The sequence below is a fragment of the Lagenorhynchus albirostris genome, chromosome 19 (genome assembly GCF_949774975.1).
Source record: "Lagenorhynchus albirostris chromosome 19, mLagAlb1.1, whole genome shotgun sequence".
NCBI lineage: Eukaryota > Metazoa > Chordata > Mammalia > Artiodactyla > Delphinidae > Lagenorhynchus > Lagenorhynchus albirostris.
The window spans coordinates 59,021,750-59,036,996 of record NC_083113.1 but is presented as its reverse complement, the minus strand read 5'-3'; the positions used below and the strand labels follow the sequence as shown (position 1 = coordinate 59,036,996).

Below are 15,247 nucleotides of genomic sequence, written 5' to 3'. Positions count from 1 at the left end.
CCCGGAAGCGACACCCCTCCCCAGGCTGCCGGGTCACCTCGGGCCACCTCACCAGCAGCAGCAGAGAAAACCAGAGCACAACTCTGGGAAAGCAGAGGTTTTGCTTCAAGGCTCAAGTGACAAAGAGCCCCCACCTTTCCCGACCTGTAGTAAGAGCCCTGAGAAGGATGCTAAAGAAGAGGGGTAACTAAGGTTAAAACTCAGCGCAGCTTTTAAAATGCCGCAACTCTTTGGCCTTTTGCCGAGGCAGCCATTGTTATCTATTAATACTGCTTTAGGACTTTGATTAGAACCTCATGAGTATGCTCAAGATGACACTTTCAACGAAGAAAGTCCAACTTGAACATCGCACTTGTCCCAAGGCGCTCCGAGGGCTCAACAGGAAACCCTCGGGGCGTGACGTCCTTTGGTTTCGAGTCCAGCAACGCACACCCTGCGTGACCATTTGTGGCAGACACGAGGCCCTCGCCGAGGACGTGGGAAGCGCACACAGTGCCAGAAGGGAGCGTGCACTCGGCTCTGAGAATAGTGTCTACGGTTATCTTGATAGTGACTGAGCTCCATGGTCATGATTCCTAAGTTACGTTCTATAAAAAAGGAAGATCGTCCAGACTCTCTCATAATTATTCAGGTTATAAACATCTCTTTAACAGAAACTCTTCATGAGGACGTGAAAACGTCAATCCTCGAATTCACCAGCAATTTCACTCCATCTTAGAAAGCAAATCACCCCTAGAACGCCTCGGCCGGACGCTTCACTCTGTAGACAGTTCACATCAGGTGAGCTCACTGAGGGTTTCAGGGTCTTTTTCTCAGGACCAGAAAAAAAGGCAGTGGTTGGAGTTTGACAGCAATGAACGGGAACGAAACCTGCCTTATTCTAACAGACAGCTGCTGCACAACAGCCCAGGGCCCCGCCATCCACATGCCCCAGCCCCGTGTGTCTCCATGTGTCCCCGGGGCCAACGCTCCCGCTCCTGCCACGCTGGGATCCACCACAGGTGAGCACTTACCTGCCCATCTTGTCCCACGTGGTGTATCTGTAGATTGCCCTGCAAAATGGATGAATAAGGGTGTGATCAAAGACAACAGCTTCAAGATGCACGAGACAGAGGCAGGAACGTCCCCAGGCCATTAGTGAAAACCAGCAAAACCATTAACATCAATTCCAACATCGGTCCCTTGTAGCCATAAAAATCCCAAAATATCAATACTTAAGCTGAGTTTACAGGTGCTATTTTTTCTTACAAAAACAAATAAAACAAACCAGTTAAAAAACATTGTAGCCATCCCCCAACCCTGACCCCCAAATGGAAATATCTTTTTTCTAACTCTTCACTTTGAAACAATCTCAGACTCACAAGAAGAACCAAAAGTAGTACAGAGAGGTCCTGCGTCCCATCACCCAGCTTCCCCTTTGGGACATCTGACACATCATGGAGCATTACGGCAATCAAGAAATCAATGGGACGTGATGCAATTAACCAGACTACAGGCCTACTGAGATCTCACCAGCTGGAAATTCGTTTTCATTTGTTTAAAAAAAATAATAGTTGTTTTAAGTCTCGTAGGCGCCGCTAAATGTCTCTTTACAGATATCCTCATTTTCACAAAATAACTACCTAATTTTTAACTGAACAAAGTAAGGTTTCATTGTGATAAGAAGACTAATTGCATATTGTAACTTATTACAAAGTAATCATTACACTATCAGCAATTTTTTCTAATTCAGTGCATTCAGTTCCTCATGGAAGCAAAAAAAAAAAAAACCACTGGATTATATAGAGGAAGAATTCAGTTAAGAAAACTAAAAAAAAAAAAAAGGGCAAAACTGATACTAAAAATTGGAATTCAGTAAGTATTCTAATGAATTTTTAGCAGAAACAATATAAAAGCGGATGTACATTGATTTCTCCTTTTCCAACCCTAACCATTTTCCTTCCTTTCAAGGGCCGCCAGCAAGGCAGGCGTGCTGGTAGACGGCCGGCCCTCTGTGGCCGTGGCCTCCCCCTCACCTGTGCCTGGAGAAGGGAAGCTCCCCTGCCCCCAAGGGGGCGCCTGCGCTTAGCTTGCTGCCCACTCCCCCCCACAACATGTTGCTCTGTGTGAGCTCACAGACACCCACCCCCAGTCCGCTGGCCCCGCAGGAGGCAGGGGGAAGCCCACTCCTTACCTGCGGTCAGGCCTCCCGGGACCTGCCCCTCCCACCCCCCAGCCTCTGTGCGCTGCTCTCCTTCACCGCCCCCCCCGCCCCCGCTAGCCTCCCCACCCCCCGGGCACCCACCTGGCCGTGCGCCCCACCTTCCCATGGACACACCTGTCCCGTCATCTGAGGACTCACAGGGATTTGTCCAGCTCGGAGCCGTCCCCTCAGAACCCGCCCACCTCTTCCCTCTCTGTGGGGCTGGGGGCTGGGACTGAGAGGTCGGGGGCACTAATGTCACCCACTTAAGGAAAGCAGCCCCGTGCGGCCGGAACACGAGGAGCCAGCAGGCACCGCTAAACAAGTCCCAGGCTTCCCCGGGACTCTCCTGAGACCGGGGGCCGACGGCCCCTGGCGCCGATGCCGGAGGCTGGAAGCAAGCCCGGCCCTCAGCTCCGCCCACATGGCACACGTTGGGGGGATATCCAGGGCGAGCACTGCTCCCAGGCGGGGACAAGGTGCAGGAAGCCACGCCCCAATCTGCGGGCTGCAGCCCTGCGCCCCGCAAAGGACAAAGGTCAGAGTGCAGAGGGCCCGTGGGCACAGAGCGGGCCCCGGGCTGGCAGCCAGACTCACCTCGCTGTCCTGCGTGATCTGCACCTGCTCCCCTTGAGGCACCTGGGCGATGTGGAGGTGGCCCTGTGGGATCCGCAGAAGAGAAGACACCAAGAAGCATCAGAAGAAACAAGAAACGCTCTCCGAAACGTTTGTTCCTGATTCTCCACTCGCAGTTCAAGAAAAGACAGCTAAGGCCTGAGTGGCCAGCATCACACATGCATGGTGTGAGCTTACTTAACACCCTCTTGAAGTCTACTTTAAGGACATAACACAGAATACTTTGCAGTAATTCTTAAAGGGGCAACGAGGCCTAGGAAAAATCTGTTACATCTTTAAATGTTACTAAACTGGCAAATTTAAGAATGTGAAGGACATACAGGAGAAAGGAGAAACCACAATTCTCCAGAAAGCTAAACTGACAAGCTTTTTTTTAAATTGTACTATCAACTCAGAGGGACCAGAAACTTCATGGACTTTCAGACAGGGTCCCTAGTGACCTGGGGGCGCTGGAGGCTACACAGCCGCGTGACTAGGAGGGTGGGTGGCAGTTGTACACGTGTCTACACAGAAGACACGTCAGCCAACTCTTTTTAAATCAAAGAAACACGTGACTACTTAAACAGCTGAAGTAAACAATAAACGTGGTTCCAAAGTCTCAGACTCCAAGTCAAATGCATTTATGTTTGTAGATACAGGCAGACAGATAATTCCTGTAAACCTTAACTGAGCTCAATGAAATGAATATCCATTATCTTATTTAAAATTCTACCTTAATCAAAATGGACCTGAAAATAAACTACTGTTGAATTTTCTATTGCTTTCATTTTACTACATCTATGTAAACCCTATATCACAGTTATCTCTTCTGGGATTCTTTCAAAGAACTTCCTTACTAACGAGATTAGAGTAACTGCTTTTGTGACTGTCAGCTAAACAAAGAATCCACTGTTCATAACTGTTCCATCTCCCTTGGAAGAAGAAGAACTCTTCACAATCCTCCTCAGTGCTCTCGGGAAGCCCTCCCTTTCCAGACAGCGTGCTGAGTGCAGCATCAAACCAAGGCCGCCTGGGTCAGAACCAGGGCTCCAGGAGGCAGCCCTGCAACGAGGCCCACGGCGAGGAGGCTGGGTGCCTACAGCATCCCCAGCATCCCCGGGAAGTTCCTGCCCCGCTCTCCCACGAAGCGTCGGGAGGAACGTCCACCTGGGCCGGCAGCACACAAGGGCGACTCGTCACACAATCGAAAGAAACGACACAATGACTAAGGCCACCAGCTCTCTCGGCTGGCCGCAGAACGAAGTCATTCTTCTCCTCTCAGTAAAGGGTGCCCATGCTTCTGAACTGAGAAAATATCTGTGATACATCTTGATGTCTCCCAGGAGGACAGGCAGAAGCGCACAGGCAGGGGAGCCGCGAGGGGCCGGCAGAGAGGTCTACGAGATGTAGGAGGCCTACCTTAACTATTTCTACTTGGACCCCATCCCAGGCTGTCAGCGGGATCCAGAAGTGCAGGGAGAGCTGGTCGTGGCGCCCCTCCCCCCGCTTCCCAGCCGTGCCCTCCCCTTCCACTCGCAAAGGCAAACTGGCGAGAAGTACATACTACTTGGACCTGTCCGTCCTCCCCGATCTGGTGGATCTGGACCTGCTGGGCGTTGGCCAGGGCGTAGTGCAGGGCCTGAGGCGGGGGCTGCTGCAGCTCACTGGCGGGCGGCGGCGTGCTCATCATGGTCTCTGCGGGGAGATGCACACGAGCCTGAGCTGCCGTCCTGGGGCTGAGCCCACCTCTGCCTCCCTCTCTCCGCAACCACACTGCCCACGGAGATGAAGGGAGAGCCTTCGTTCCTGGACTTCCAATGTGCAGTGGCGTGAGCAACAGCTGTTAGACAGCGGGGCTTTCTCACCTGTAGTCAGCGTCTAAAGATCCAGTGACCCACAGACACAGATGGTTCCCACCTACTACGTAAGTGAAGCTCCTCAGATGTAGTGACAAAAACGGAAAACGGAAAACAGGAAAAAAGTGCATACTAAACTCTGTGTCAGACCGGCGCAAGGCAGGGACCGTGGATAATTAAAGCAACTTGGGGGAGGGAGGGACTTCCCCAGCGGTGCAGCGGTTAAGAATCCGCCTGCCAATGAAGGGGACACGGGTTCGAGCCCTGGCCCAGGAAGATCCCACAGGCCGTGGAGCAACTAAGCCCTTGCGCCACAACTACTGAGCCTGTGCTCTAGAGCCCAGGAGTCACAGCTACTGAGCCCATGTGCCACCACTACTGAAGCCCACGTGCCTAGAGCCCGTGTTCCGCAACAAAGAGAAGCCACCGCAATGAGAAGCCCGCGCACCACAACGAAGAACAGCCCCTGTTCGCCACAACTAGAGAAAGCCTGCTCGCGCAGCAACGAAGACCCAAAGCGGCCAAAAGTAAATAAACAAACAAAAAACTAACTTGGGAGAAAAGTTCCATCCACTCAATTGAAGGAACTCTTCCAGTAAAAGTTTACTCTCCATGTTTAACCCAGAATGAGATGCGTTTGTTTTCACGTGTTGTGTATTACTTTTAACTGTAATACTATCTCAATCAGAAGAATTTTCTCATACACTTAGAACATTAGGACTCAGAAACAAAAAGATTTTAATTTTCAATGTATATACATATTTTTGTTCTAAAGAATGGATTACTCAAAAAGACTTCTAAAGATAAAACCATATTACATTAAAATGAAATTCTGTGAGAAGTTGAATGCTGATATGAATGGAAAGAGGAAAAAGATTAAATGTCTGATTCTTGAAAAAAAGAATTTTCCTGCATTTTTTAATAGCTTAACGGTGGGTATCAAATTGACATGGCATAGATTCCACTGGCTGCCTTTTAAAAAGTTACAGTATAACAGTATTAAGATGTTAATACTTACGAAATTCAAGTTATTGAATTTACCATGTCATCAATAGCTCCCTCTAATTATGCAACGTGGAGACTAATTTAAATCTATGTTTTACAATCAATACTGATATCAAAGTGCAGTGCAAAAAACTGCATCTGTTACTTGCTTGTGGTCAAGAATAATCCAAGAGATACGGCAAGTGACCCCAGGCAACGACTCACACTGAGGGAGGACCACGGCCCCCGGCAGTGACACGGCAAGGGCAGCCCCTCAAAGGCCTCGCCCCCACTGGCCGCGCTGCCCCATGTCCAGAGAGACACACAGTCAGGAGCTGGTTCTCTGTGACCCTAAGGTTCTGGGCCCTACACGGATGCTCCCCAATGAGAGCTGTGGGGAGAAGCGCTGGGGGCGGAGGTTTACACTGTAAAACGCAGCCACCTTAAACTCAAGCACATACGAAAGTTCACATGGTGTGGCCAGACAGCAGGGTGAGATACAAACGTTTTAATAAACTGATATTTTTAAAATCCCTTGAAAACCAGTGATGTTGTGGTCTGTGTTCAAATTGGCAGTACTAGTTCAGCTTTAAATAGACCAGCCTCGGCTCAGAATCTCACTTGTAGCATCTGTCTGCTGATACTTCAAAAGAGAACACGGCAACTCCAGCTGGAATTACTACCAATTCCAAATGAACGGAATCCTGGCTAAATTACACGTTCCTGGATTATGTGTGTCACCAGAACAGCCTTAAGGAGCAGATTCACTGGGTCAGGCCGCGAGTCCGCAGGAAGGACGAGGACGAAATCCCAGAGGCCCTTTAACCAACCACCCTGTGCTGTATCGAGTTTGGGCCAAGTAGGCAGTACGTTAAAGTAGAAAAAGATCCTCAACAGAAAGTTACAGAACAACGTACTTCCAAGAGTTTGATGAAAGAAGAACGTGGTCCGTGCTCCTCTCAAAACTCCCAGGGCTCCAGCGCCCGAGGAGGGGCCGCCCTCTGGCTTCCAGCGGACCGCCCGAGAGCAGTCCAGACCCGTCCCAGAGCCCGGAACTCGCCCCCCGTGCTTCCCTGACACACAGCACCTGAGGCAGAGGGAGTGCGATGGTGCCGGCCTCCCTCAAATGCTCCTTAAAAGGCACACCTTGACCCCCGCCCCGACGCAGTGCCCCCTGCTGCACAACCCAGGCACAGAGACCCAGGTGGGCGGCGGCAGCAAGGTGCCGGGTGGCACCACGGTGTCCGTCGTCCGAGGCCCATCAGGACGGCACAGAGGGCCCCCTGCTCCTGAGAAAGCGCCCGTCACTCTGGCCATGGACGGTGCTGCTGCAGCCAGCAGACCTTCCCAAGCCACTGAGGCCGGCCAGAGTCCATTCCGAGCCACACGTCCTGAGGCTCAGCGCCTGCCCGGCCACGGCACTGAAGAGCCCCTCATGGTGGCCATTCACCACCTGCAAGAGGCCATGGGACCAACAGCAGCACTGAGAGTTGCCAGACCCACAGCCTGGGGACCTCCCTGGTGGTGCAGTGGTTAAGAATCTGCCTGCCAACTAAGCCCGTGCACCACAACTACTGAGCCCGTGCGCCACAACTACTGAAGGCCACGTGCCTAGAGCCCATGCTCCACAGCAAGAGAAGCCACCGCAATTAGAAGCCCTCGCACCGCAACGAAGAGTACCTCCCGCTCGCCGCAACTAGAGAAAGCCCGCACGCAGCAACGAAGACCCAACGCAGCCAAAAAGAAAAAGAAAAACAAAACAAAACCCACAGCCTCTTAGGAGGAACCCTGACACGTTTATGGACAGAAAAACAGAGGAACTAAAGACATGCAACTACCATTAAAATGAATTACTGTCATTCAACTGAAAGAAACACTAATAACTGGAAGAAAAACAACAAGTGAGCGAGGGTAAAGACAAAGCATGACATCACCAGCCTGTGATGGAGATCAGACCTCAGGGGCAAAGGCCACCTGAGTCCCCAACCACAAGGTCAGAAGCGGATGCAAGGTGGCCAGCCCAGCAGTCCAAGCACAGCTTCAGGACCCAGCACCCTCCTGCTCCAACGTGGGCCGGACAGGCTTGGGGCCTCACGCAGCTGCTGGCTGGCAACGCCGAGCCTCAGACCACCACCCAGAGGCAGGATCTGAACTGAACACAATCCTGAGGGGCCCGCCTGCAAGTCAGCTCGTCACGTGTCCCGGGCACCTCCAGAGGCGGGGACGCGGGTTCCACAGCCCACCTCATCTGATGGGGACAGGCACTGAGCACGGCCGTGCTGACCAGGTGGCCCCGGGGTAAGACGGCAGATCCCCGGCCACACTGAAACCTACGTCCCTGGAGCCACAGTCCCCACGCCTACCCTCTAGGACCACAGAGCCAGCCCGGTTCGGCAAGGAGCCACCCCCAGCGGGGCCCCAACTGCTACCTAAGTTCCCAGGACAGAATCCTGGTGGTGACAGAAAGGCCGGGCTCCTCACCGAGAGACTCTTCAATGCAGGCCCCGCACAGAAGCTCTGCTCAGCGCATGACCTGTCGGGCCCACGAGAGTCGGCTACCCCCAGCTTGCATGGTTCACACGGCAAGCTAAGGCCAAGTATGTGATAACCACCAAACCACCGAGGAAAACCGCTTCCTGAGGTCTGGCTCAGCAAGATTCATAACCCCGTAAGGACTCCAGGTGACCTGGTTTGTCACCGCAGCGCTTCCAGAACGAGAGCTCCGCCCACCCTGCCCGCTGCTGCCCCTGAATCCCGGTCCCGACCCCGGTCAGGGCTCAGGTCTGAGAGCCACTGCCCAGGGACCGTCCGCGGGAGTTAAAAGACCATTTCTGTGACAACATTTTGAGACATCTTCGGTGACAAGCGATGCTGGTCTCCTTGTCACTCCTGGTGAACTTTCCCAGCTGTCCTTTCAATGCCTGAAAAGAAAGCCTAAGAGCTTCCCGTTCTTGAGGGTGAGTATACCCGAGGCTGCGTCCTCACCAGGGCAGTAACGAGCACGACTTAGGCTGCACCCCAGCCTTCGCCTGCAGACGCCAGGCAGATGGTGCCAGTGACAGCGAGCCAGCGACGTGCTGGCCCACCAGGCAGAGGGAGCAGCGCTCAGGGTGGCGTCCGAGGTGGCCCTGGCCCAGCTCCTGGTGCTGCTGAGCCCAGGATGCCCTCCACCTAGACAGCTGCCCCGGGAGCCTCTCACAGGCACGTGCAGGCATAGAACCGCCGTTCTCACTCTGACCGTCCCCGGGGCCACCTGCCTGGGCCACCCTGCATCGTACCTGAGGCGCCGTACGAGGACGAGGACGGGGTTCTCCTGGAGAAGCTCTTGACGGCCAGGCTCTGGCCTCGCTGTTTTCGCCGCCAGGCCGTCCGACATTTGGAGTCGATGCTCTGTTTGATTCGATACCAGTCGGATTCCGTGATTCCAAATTTATAGAAGAGGTGACCTGCAAGAACACACCCGAGGGGAGGCTCTGTGAGGCACGGGCCTTCTGCGCGGCTGGCGGTCAGGGCGCAGCGCCAACAGGAAGCGTGACGGGCGAGAGCCGCCTCAGGCCTGCCTGTCGTGTGCAATGATCGCTTCTCATTTATTCAGCTTTAACCTATCTGACGTGATCCACCCCCACCAGATGGAGTCGGGCAACAAGCTGGAGGTGAGGGTTCGCACAAGCGTCCTGGATGCCCCGCGTTCCAACTGTCCACCCTGATTTCACGCACGGCCTCTAGGGTTCTGAGGCCGAGATGGAACGCCAGCTCGTTCCTCCTTGCTCATGCCTGCCTGGCTGCCTCCTTCCCTCCTCTCAAGTCTGGGCTCCAGCGAGAGCTCAGTAACCCTCCCCTCAACCAGCCCACTTCGCCCCAGAATCCTCCCACCGCCAGCGCCGTCCCGGCGCTCTAACACTGTAGAGAACTTAGATGCTGATGGCGTTTACACCGCTTCCCCCACAAACACGGGACTCTTTGCTCTCCTCGTCCATGCCTGCCGAGAACCCAGAACGTCCAGGCACACGACAGATGCTCACACATTTGTTGCCCAAATGCTGGTTACAACTCAGCTGAAGACTTTCTTCCACTGCTACTGGAGTCTGAGGCCTACAGAACTTCCCTTGCCTCTCCGTCTGCCTCCCTCCATCAGAATGAGACTCCCTAAGGGCGGACATAACCCACTCCCTGGGGCCCCACCGCATGCCCAGCCCGGCCCAGCCGAGTGGGCCTCACCTCCACTGGACCGCTGGCCGCAGAGGGCAGGGCAGCCCTCTGGCACCCTCGCTGTCCGCCTCGGCGCCACGGCGAGCTCTCAGTGCGGGATGTGGGCATCTGAGACCACTTACCAGCAAGGAGGAAACCGGGTGGCAGATGGAGGCCCCTCCCTGCCAGCCCGCCCAGCTCTCACTGGACCACTTCACTTCTTCCTTGTGCTGAATCAACAGGGAGTAACGGTCAGGAACACGGGAACCACAAAAAATGCTTTTCAACAGGGTGACCTCCTTTCTAGCTGGTCATGAAGCTTTGCTGATTAACGGGAAAATAAATGCATGAAATTCAAAAATTTAATAATAAAAAGATTCAGCTCGGGGCTTCCCTGGTGGCGCAGTAGTTGAGAGTCCGCCTGCCAGTGCAGGGGACGCGGGTTCGTGCCCCGGTCCGGGAAGATCCCACATGCCGCGGAGCGGCTGGGCCCGTGAGCCATGGCCGCTGAGCCTGCGCGTCCGGAGCCTGTGCTCCGCAACGGGAGAGGCCACAGCACTGAGAGGCCCGCGTACCGCAAAAAAAAAAAAAAAAAAAAAAAGATTCAGCTGGAAAACTTGCTGTTTTGGCTACTAAGAGCACCCAGCTTGGAGCGGCTGCTGAGAGATCATTTGATGCCCAGTCCCTAAACTCTGCTCTGTGGAGAGCACAGACCCTAGGAATAATCAAAACAAAGGAAGTCTCTGTTTTCTTAACTACTGTATTAAGTTTCTTTTGTCTTGGAAAGACACTTAACTTTGTGAACATAGCCTAAGGCATTTTTGACTCCAAACAGAAAGACAACCAACACGTCTGTCACCTTGATAAAAAGAAATTGGGTTAAGGAGGGGCAGGGTTTACAGGATCAGAGAAGATCAACTGCAAGGTAGTCTCGGCCCCACTTTGTCCTCCTGCAGAAAAGGAGGCGGCGCCTCTTCGCTGGTTTCCAGGTCATCTCTAAGCTAACTGAGTCATCGCAATATTTACTGAGACGCTCCATGCCGGGCACGGCTCTAGATGCAGGGCGGGGCTCACAAAGTTCCGGCCAGTTACCCACATGAGTGACAAGAGGACCCAACTACCCACTGTAGTTACCACAGAACGCAAATACTGACTGAGCCCAACTATGAGGACAAGAACCGTAGAGTCACAAGGGGACCCGACCACTAACTACAGCTCTACAGTCACAGGCGGAGCCAACTCCCCACCACAGCTACAGAGGAGCCCGAATACAGGCGAAGAAGTGGCGACCACACGTGTCCACCCACCTCATTAGGCACCTGCTCCAATACAGAGGACACCCTGCAGGCCACCCTCAGATCCCCTCATGCCTTCCCACAAGGAAAACACCTTCCGAATGCCTCTAGGGATTAATGAGATCATGCAAGATTCCAAAGCTTGCTAGTAATAGAAGAGAATATATACAACACACACGTGGGCACACAAGCTTAAGAAATGAGTGAAAACATTCATACTTAAATTCAACTTTGTAAAAACCAATCTGCCAGTTCAAAACCTGGCTTACATCCTTCAAAGAAAAAACGTACATTCGTAGAGTTGTGCGTTAGCCATTTTCAAATTCTTCTAAGACATCTTATTACATAGTTCCTTCCAACAGTGACTCAAGACTCCAGCTCGATGGCAAATGCCCCCGGGAAGCTGCCAGGAAACACTAAGGAAGGAGCCAGCAGCACCGATCCTCCCCCACCGAGAGCCGTGCTGCAGGAGGGCACAGGGGGCTCGGCTCCGCCCCCGGAGCCTCATGGGTGGGCTTCCTCTGACTTTGCTAAAAGCGTTCTTCAACTTTTCTGCCAGCCCTGAGCAACCTCAGCTGAGTGAAAGGAGGAGGAACCTCTTACAATGAGTGATAAAAAGATTACTTTGAATTAACTGGTATTTCACACTTGTTGAAGCATTTTATCTCAAGTCATTTGATGCTCCTAAGAAAACCTCATGAAATAAGAACGTCAATCTCCTCACTTCAGCTCCAAACCGAGTTATCAGTGAGGAGTGAGAACCACTCACTTCTCATTTTAAGTGAGAACTTAAAATTCGGGCCTCCGGCGCCCACCCAAGTGGAGAAGAAACGGCCACAGAAAGCCCAGCAGCGCCTCCCTCTGCCCAGACAGCAGCGGGCGCCCGTCCGCAGACGAGCCACGTAGCCCCCCAGCAGCCCGGGGAGACTAATGCGCTGCTCCCAAGTGCTGCCCGGGCGCCCCCCGAAGATCTGAGCAGGTCCCCGTCCCTGCTGACCACCTCCCCCTTTCCAGGACGCCCATCGCTGACACTGGTGGTTCCCGGCTCTCATGTGAGCCCCACGAGGGGCTGAGATGCACCGCAGGAAGGACAGACAAGAAAAAAGGCGCAGGGCTTGGAATCCTGTGTACTCAGGGAGGGGTGTGGGGTGGCGTGGGGCTTATCGGTCACAACGGAATGAAAACCAGGGCACTGCTAACATAGCCTCGAGTTCCAGGGAGAGAGAAGCAGAAACCTGAGTGCTGGCAACTGACTTCTTCACGTGACGGTCTCAGCTCCCATGTGGGCACCGTGGAGTCCAGCGTCCCGGCCACAGAGCCAGGCTGGCCCCCTCTCCCCACACACAGGAGCCGCAGGCACTGGGCACAGCACTATGAGTGAAGCCGCTCTTCGGTGATGAGGAGAGCCCGGTGGCCGTGGTCGGCAGCTCCAAGGTTGCTGTGAGCCAGGGCGCCCACTTGCGTCCATTCTCACAGGCTCCGTCCCACCACCAGCCCACATGAACCACGACTTCCTCCCAGCTCCCAGAGACACATGCTGGGCCCAGAGGAGCCTGATCACCCAGGTTCCAAAGAACCCAGGCCCTGCGTACTGTGCTGAAGTGTCCCCCAAAATTCATGTCCGTTCCAGGACCTGGGAACGTGACCTCCCTTGGACACAGGGTCTCTGCAGACGTGATTAATTAACTGCAGATGCAGTCACACTGGAGTACAGTGCGCTCTAAGTGCAGGATGACTGCTGCCCTCAGGAGAGGAGACACACAGACACACACACAGGAGCAGATGGCCGCGTGACGACGGACACGGAGACTGGAGTTACGCTGCTACAGCCCACAAAGGCCACAAGCTGTGGGCCTCTGCCAGAGGCAAGACAGACTCATCCGTAGCCCTGTGAGGCAGCGTGGCCCTGCCGGCACCATGGTCTCAGCCCCGTGGCCCCAGACCCGGACAGGGCACCGTGTTGTCGGCGGAGCTCGGTACGGCAGCCCCGGGCCACTCGGGCAGCCCGTCGCACGTGAGCGAAGCCCCGGCAGCAACACCATCTCTGCCCCGGGGGGGCTGACCCGACGACAGTCCTCCGTGGACATGTGACTCCTCCATCTGTGCCCAAGCTGCTGGGGGGCTCATGGGATCTCACCACGTCGGTGCCCCCCTCACAGACGTCTTCAAGGGCCTGTCGACACTGGGGAGCGCGTCCACCTCATCTCTGTTCTCATCAGATCAGCCAGGCGTGTCCCGCAGCCTAAGCAGACGCCTATGTGACCCACCAGTAAAAACCCTAAGAACTAAGGCTATAACATTCTCAATTCGAAGGGGGAAAAGGCAACTGCTCCATTCTTAGGTCACATGCCTCATGAAAGCGTGGCCAATTTTTTTTCAGTTACAATAATGATCTACTTTTGCACAGAGCACACGAACTACATGTCTGGTTATCCAAATTTCTGGGAGGCCCGTCAACCCTTGGGAACCCTGAAGAAGGTGGCATCCCACACGACTTCGCTCTCCCTCAGTAACCTTGTTCCCTCTCTAGAAGAAGTGCCTATGTGTTTCAAAATGCTGGGCTTTTTCCCTTAAAAAAGAAAGGGAGGAAAATACTTCTGACACTCAGAAAAGAAAAATGTAAGTCCAGTCTTGTCCACAGCGAGGTGGGCGTGGCTGGCGGTGGCAAATGTATTCTCTGGGTCAGGAATTCCTCTACGTTAAGGACACCCACAGGCTTCCCCTGCCTGAAAAAGAAACTGTAGGGACTTCCCTGGTGGTCCAGTGGTTAAGACTCTGCGCTTGCAATGCAGAAGGCATGGGTTCGATCACTGGCTGGGGACCTGAGATCCCACATGCTGCACGGCGAGACCAAAACATTAGAAAAAAAAGAAAAAAAGAAAAAACTGTAAGCTAAATGTACAGGGCAATTTGGGCTGCTTACACACAGCAGCTGTCCGCACGGCTCCCAGCCAGCCCCCAGACACGCCCCACCCTTCTCCCAGGCACAGGAGCCTCCGAGAGAACGCAGGCAGGCCGGCCTCGCACCAAAACACCCTCCGGCCCACCGCTGGCTCCACTGTAAGCACGACCACCCCGCTGCCTAGAGAACCGGTGACCCCTGCAACACGCAGCAGCCATGGCGGCCCCCAGGTGACCCTCAGTCCAAGCCTGACATTCCGGCTCATGATTCCAGAACCCCTGGCATCAGCCGGCATGCTGTGAGGGTCCCAGCAGGCACCGTGCTCTAGAGCGGGGGCGCTGCCTGCCATGAAAGCAACATTCTTTTGGAACACGGTCACGCCGATCCATCCGCATTGTGAGAGCGGCTGCTTTCAGAGCCCGGCAGGTATGACCCAGGCCTCACAAAGCCTAGAACACAGACGGCAAAGCCCTTACGCACCTGTCAGTTGGCCTGGGCTCTGCCCGCCGTGCCCGGCGTTCTCCCCCCCCGAGGGCTGACCTCAGCGCGTCCCACGGGTGGGTTCTCAGGAGCCACCCCACATGATTCCCAGCCTCCGAGACACACACGGGGACTCGGAATGGCCGGGGCCATGAGCTGGGGACCAGGAGGACGAGCCCCCTGGGGTGAGGCAGGGACTGGATGCCCAGCTGAGTACCTGTCAGGAAAACCCGCAGCCAGGCCACCCCCCAACTTCCACCAAGGTCAGTGTGCAGACACAGGAAAGACAACTCCGCCTGTGCATGAAGGCTCCCGGAGAGCTCCTCTCCCTGCTTCTCACCATCTGCACCCAAAGGCCCGGGGATCGCCGTCAGAGCTCTGTGTGAGCAACGAGGTCCCCCGGGCAGGGTGGCACCCCTTCTCTATTGTGAGACAGTGAACTCTGGGTAATTGGTTTTCCATTCCGTTTCGCTAACTCAGACTCTCCAGCACCAGGTTTTTCAGACGTGACCACCTAACCCTCCTGCTGGAAGCCTACGTGCTTCTCACGCGTCTTTATCGTCAGACGTGACCACCTAACCCTCCTGCCGGAACCCTACGTGCTTCCCGCGCGTCTTTATCGTAAGCCGTGTCGAACGCCTTCTGGGTCGGGCGGGCTCTCGGGTGAAACCAGGCCAGCGGGTGCTGACGAGCAGGAAGCGGGCACGCCGCACCCCTTCCAGATGTCACCCGGACGATGCCGTCA

At 54.5% G+C, this 15,247-nt stretch overlaps 1 protein-coding gene across 9 annotated transcripts in view; it reads right to left on the bottom strand.

The window, feature by feature from the left end:
* BANP (BTG3 associated nuclear protein) overlaps positions 1-15,247 on the bottom strand; it is a 118,853-nt gene that overhangs the window by 41,877 nt on the left and 61,729 nt on the right. For 6 of the 9 annotated variants that reach the window (XR_009537107.1, XR_009537108.1, XM_060131020.1 and 3 more), the window contains exons 8-11: positions 8,916-9,083; positions 4,355-4,492; positions 2,780-2,844; positions 1,014-1,052 (exon numbers count right to left, since the gene is read on the bottom strand). Coding sequence is in view for 7 of the 9 variants with exons in the window: in XM_060131020.1 (XP_059987003.1) it covers positions 1,014-1,052; positions 2,780-2,844; positions 4,355-4,492; positions 8,916-9,083 (410 nt within the window). In the remaining 2 variants the exon portion in view is untranslated. The remainder of the gene's footprint in view (positions 1-1,013; positions 1,053-2,779; positions 2,845-4,354; positions 4,493-8,915; positions 9,084-15,247) is intronic. The other 3 variants (XM_060131024.1, XM_060131019.1, XM_060131022.1) reach the window with 1 other exon arrangement.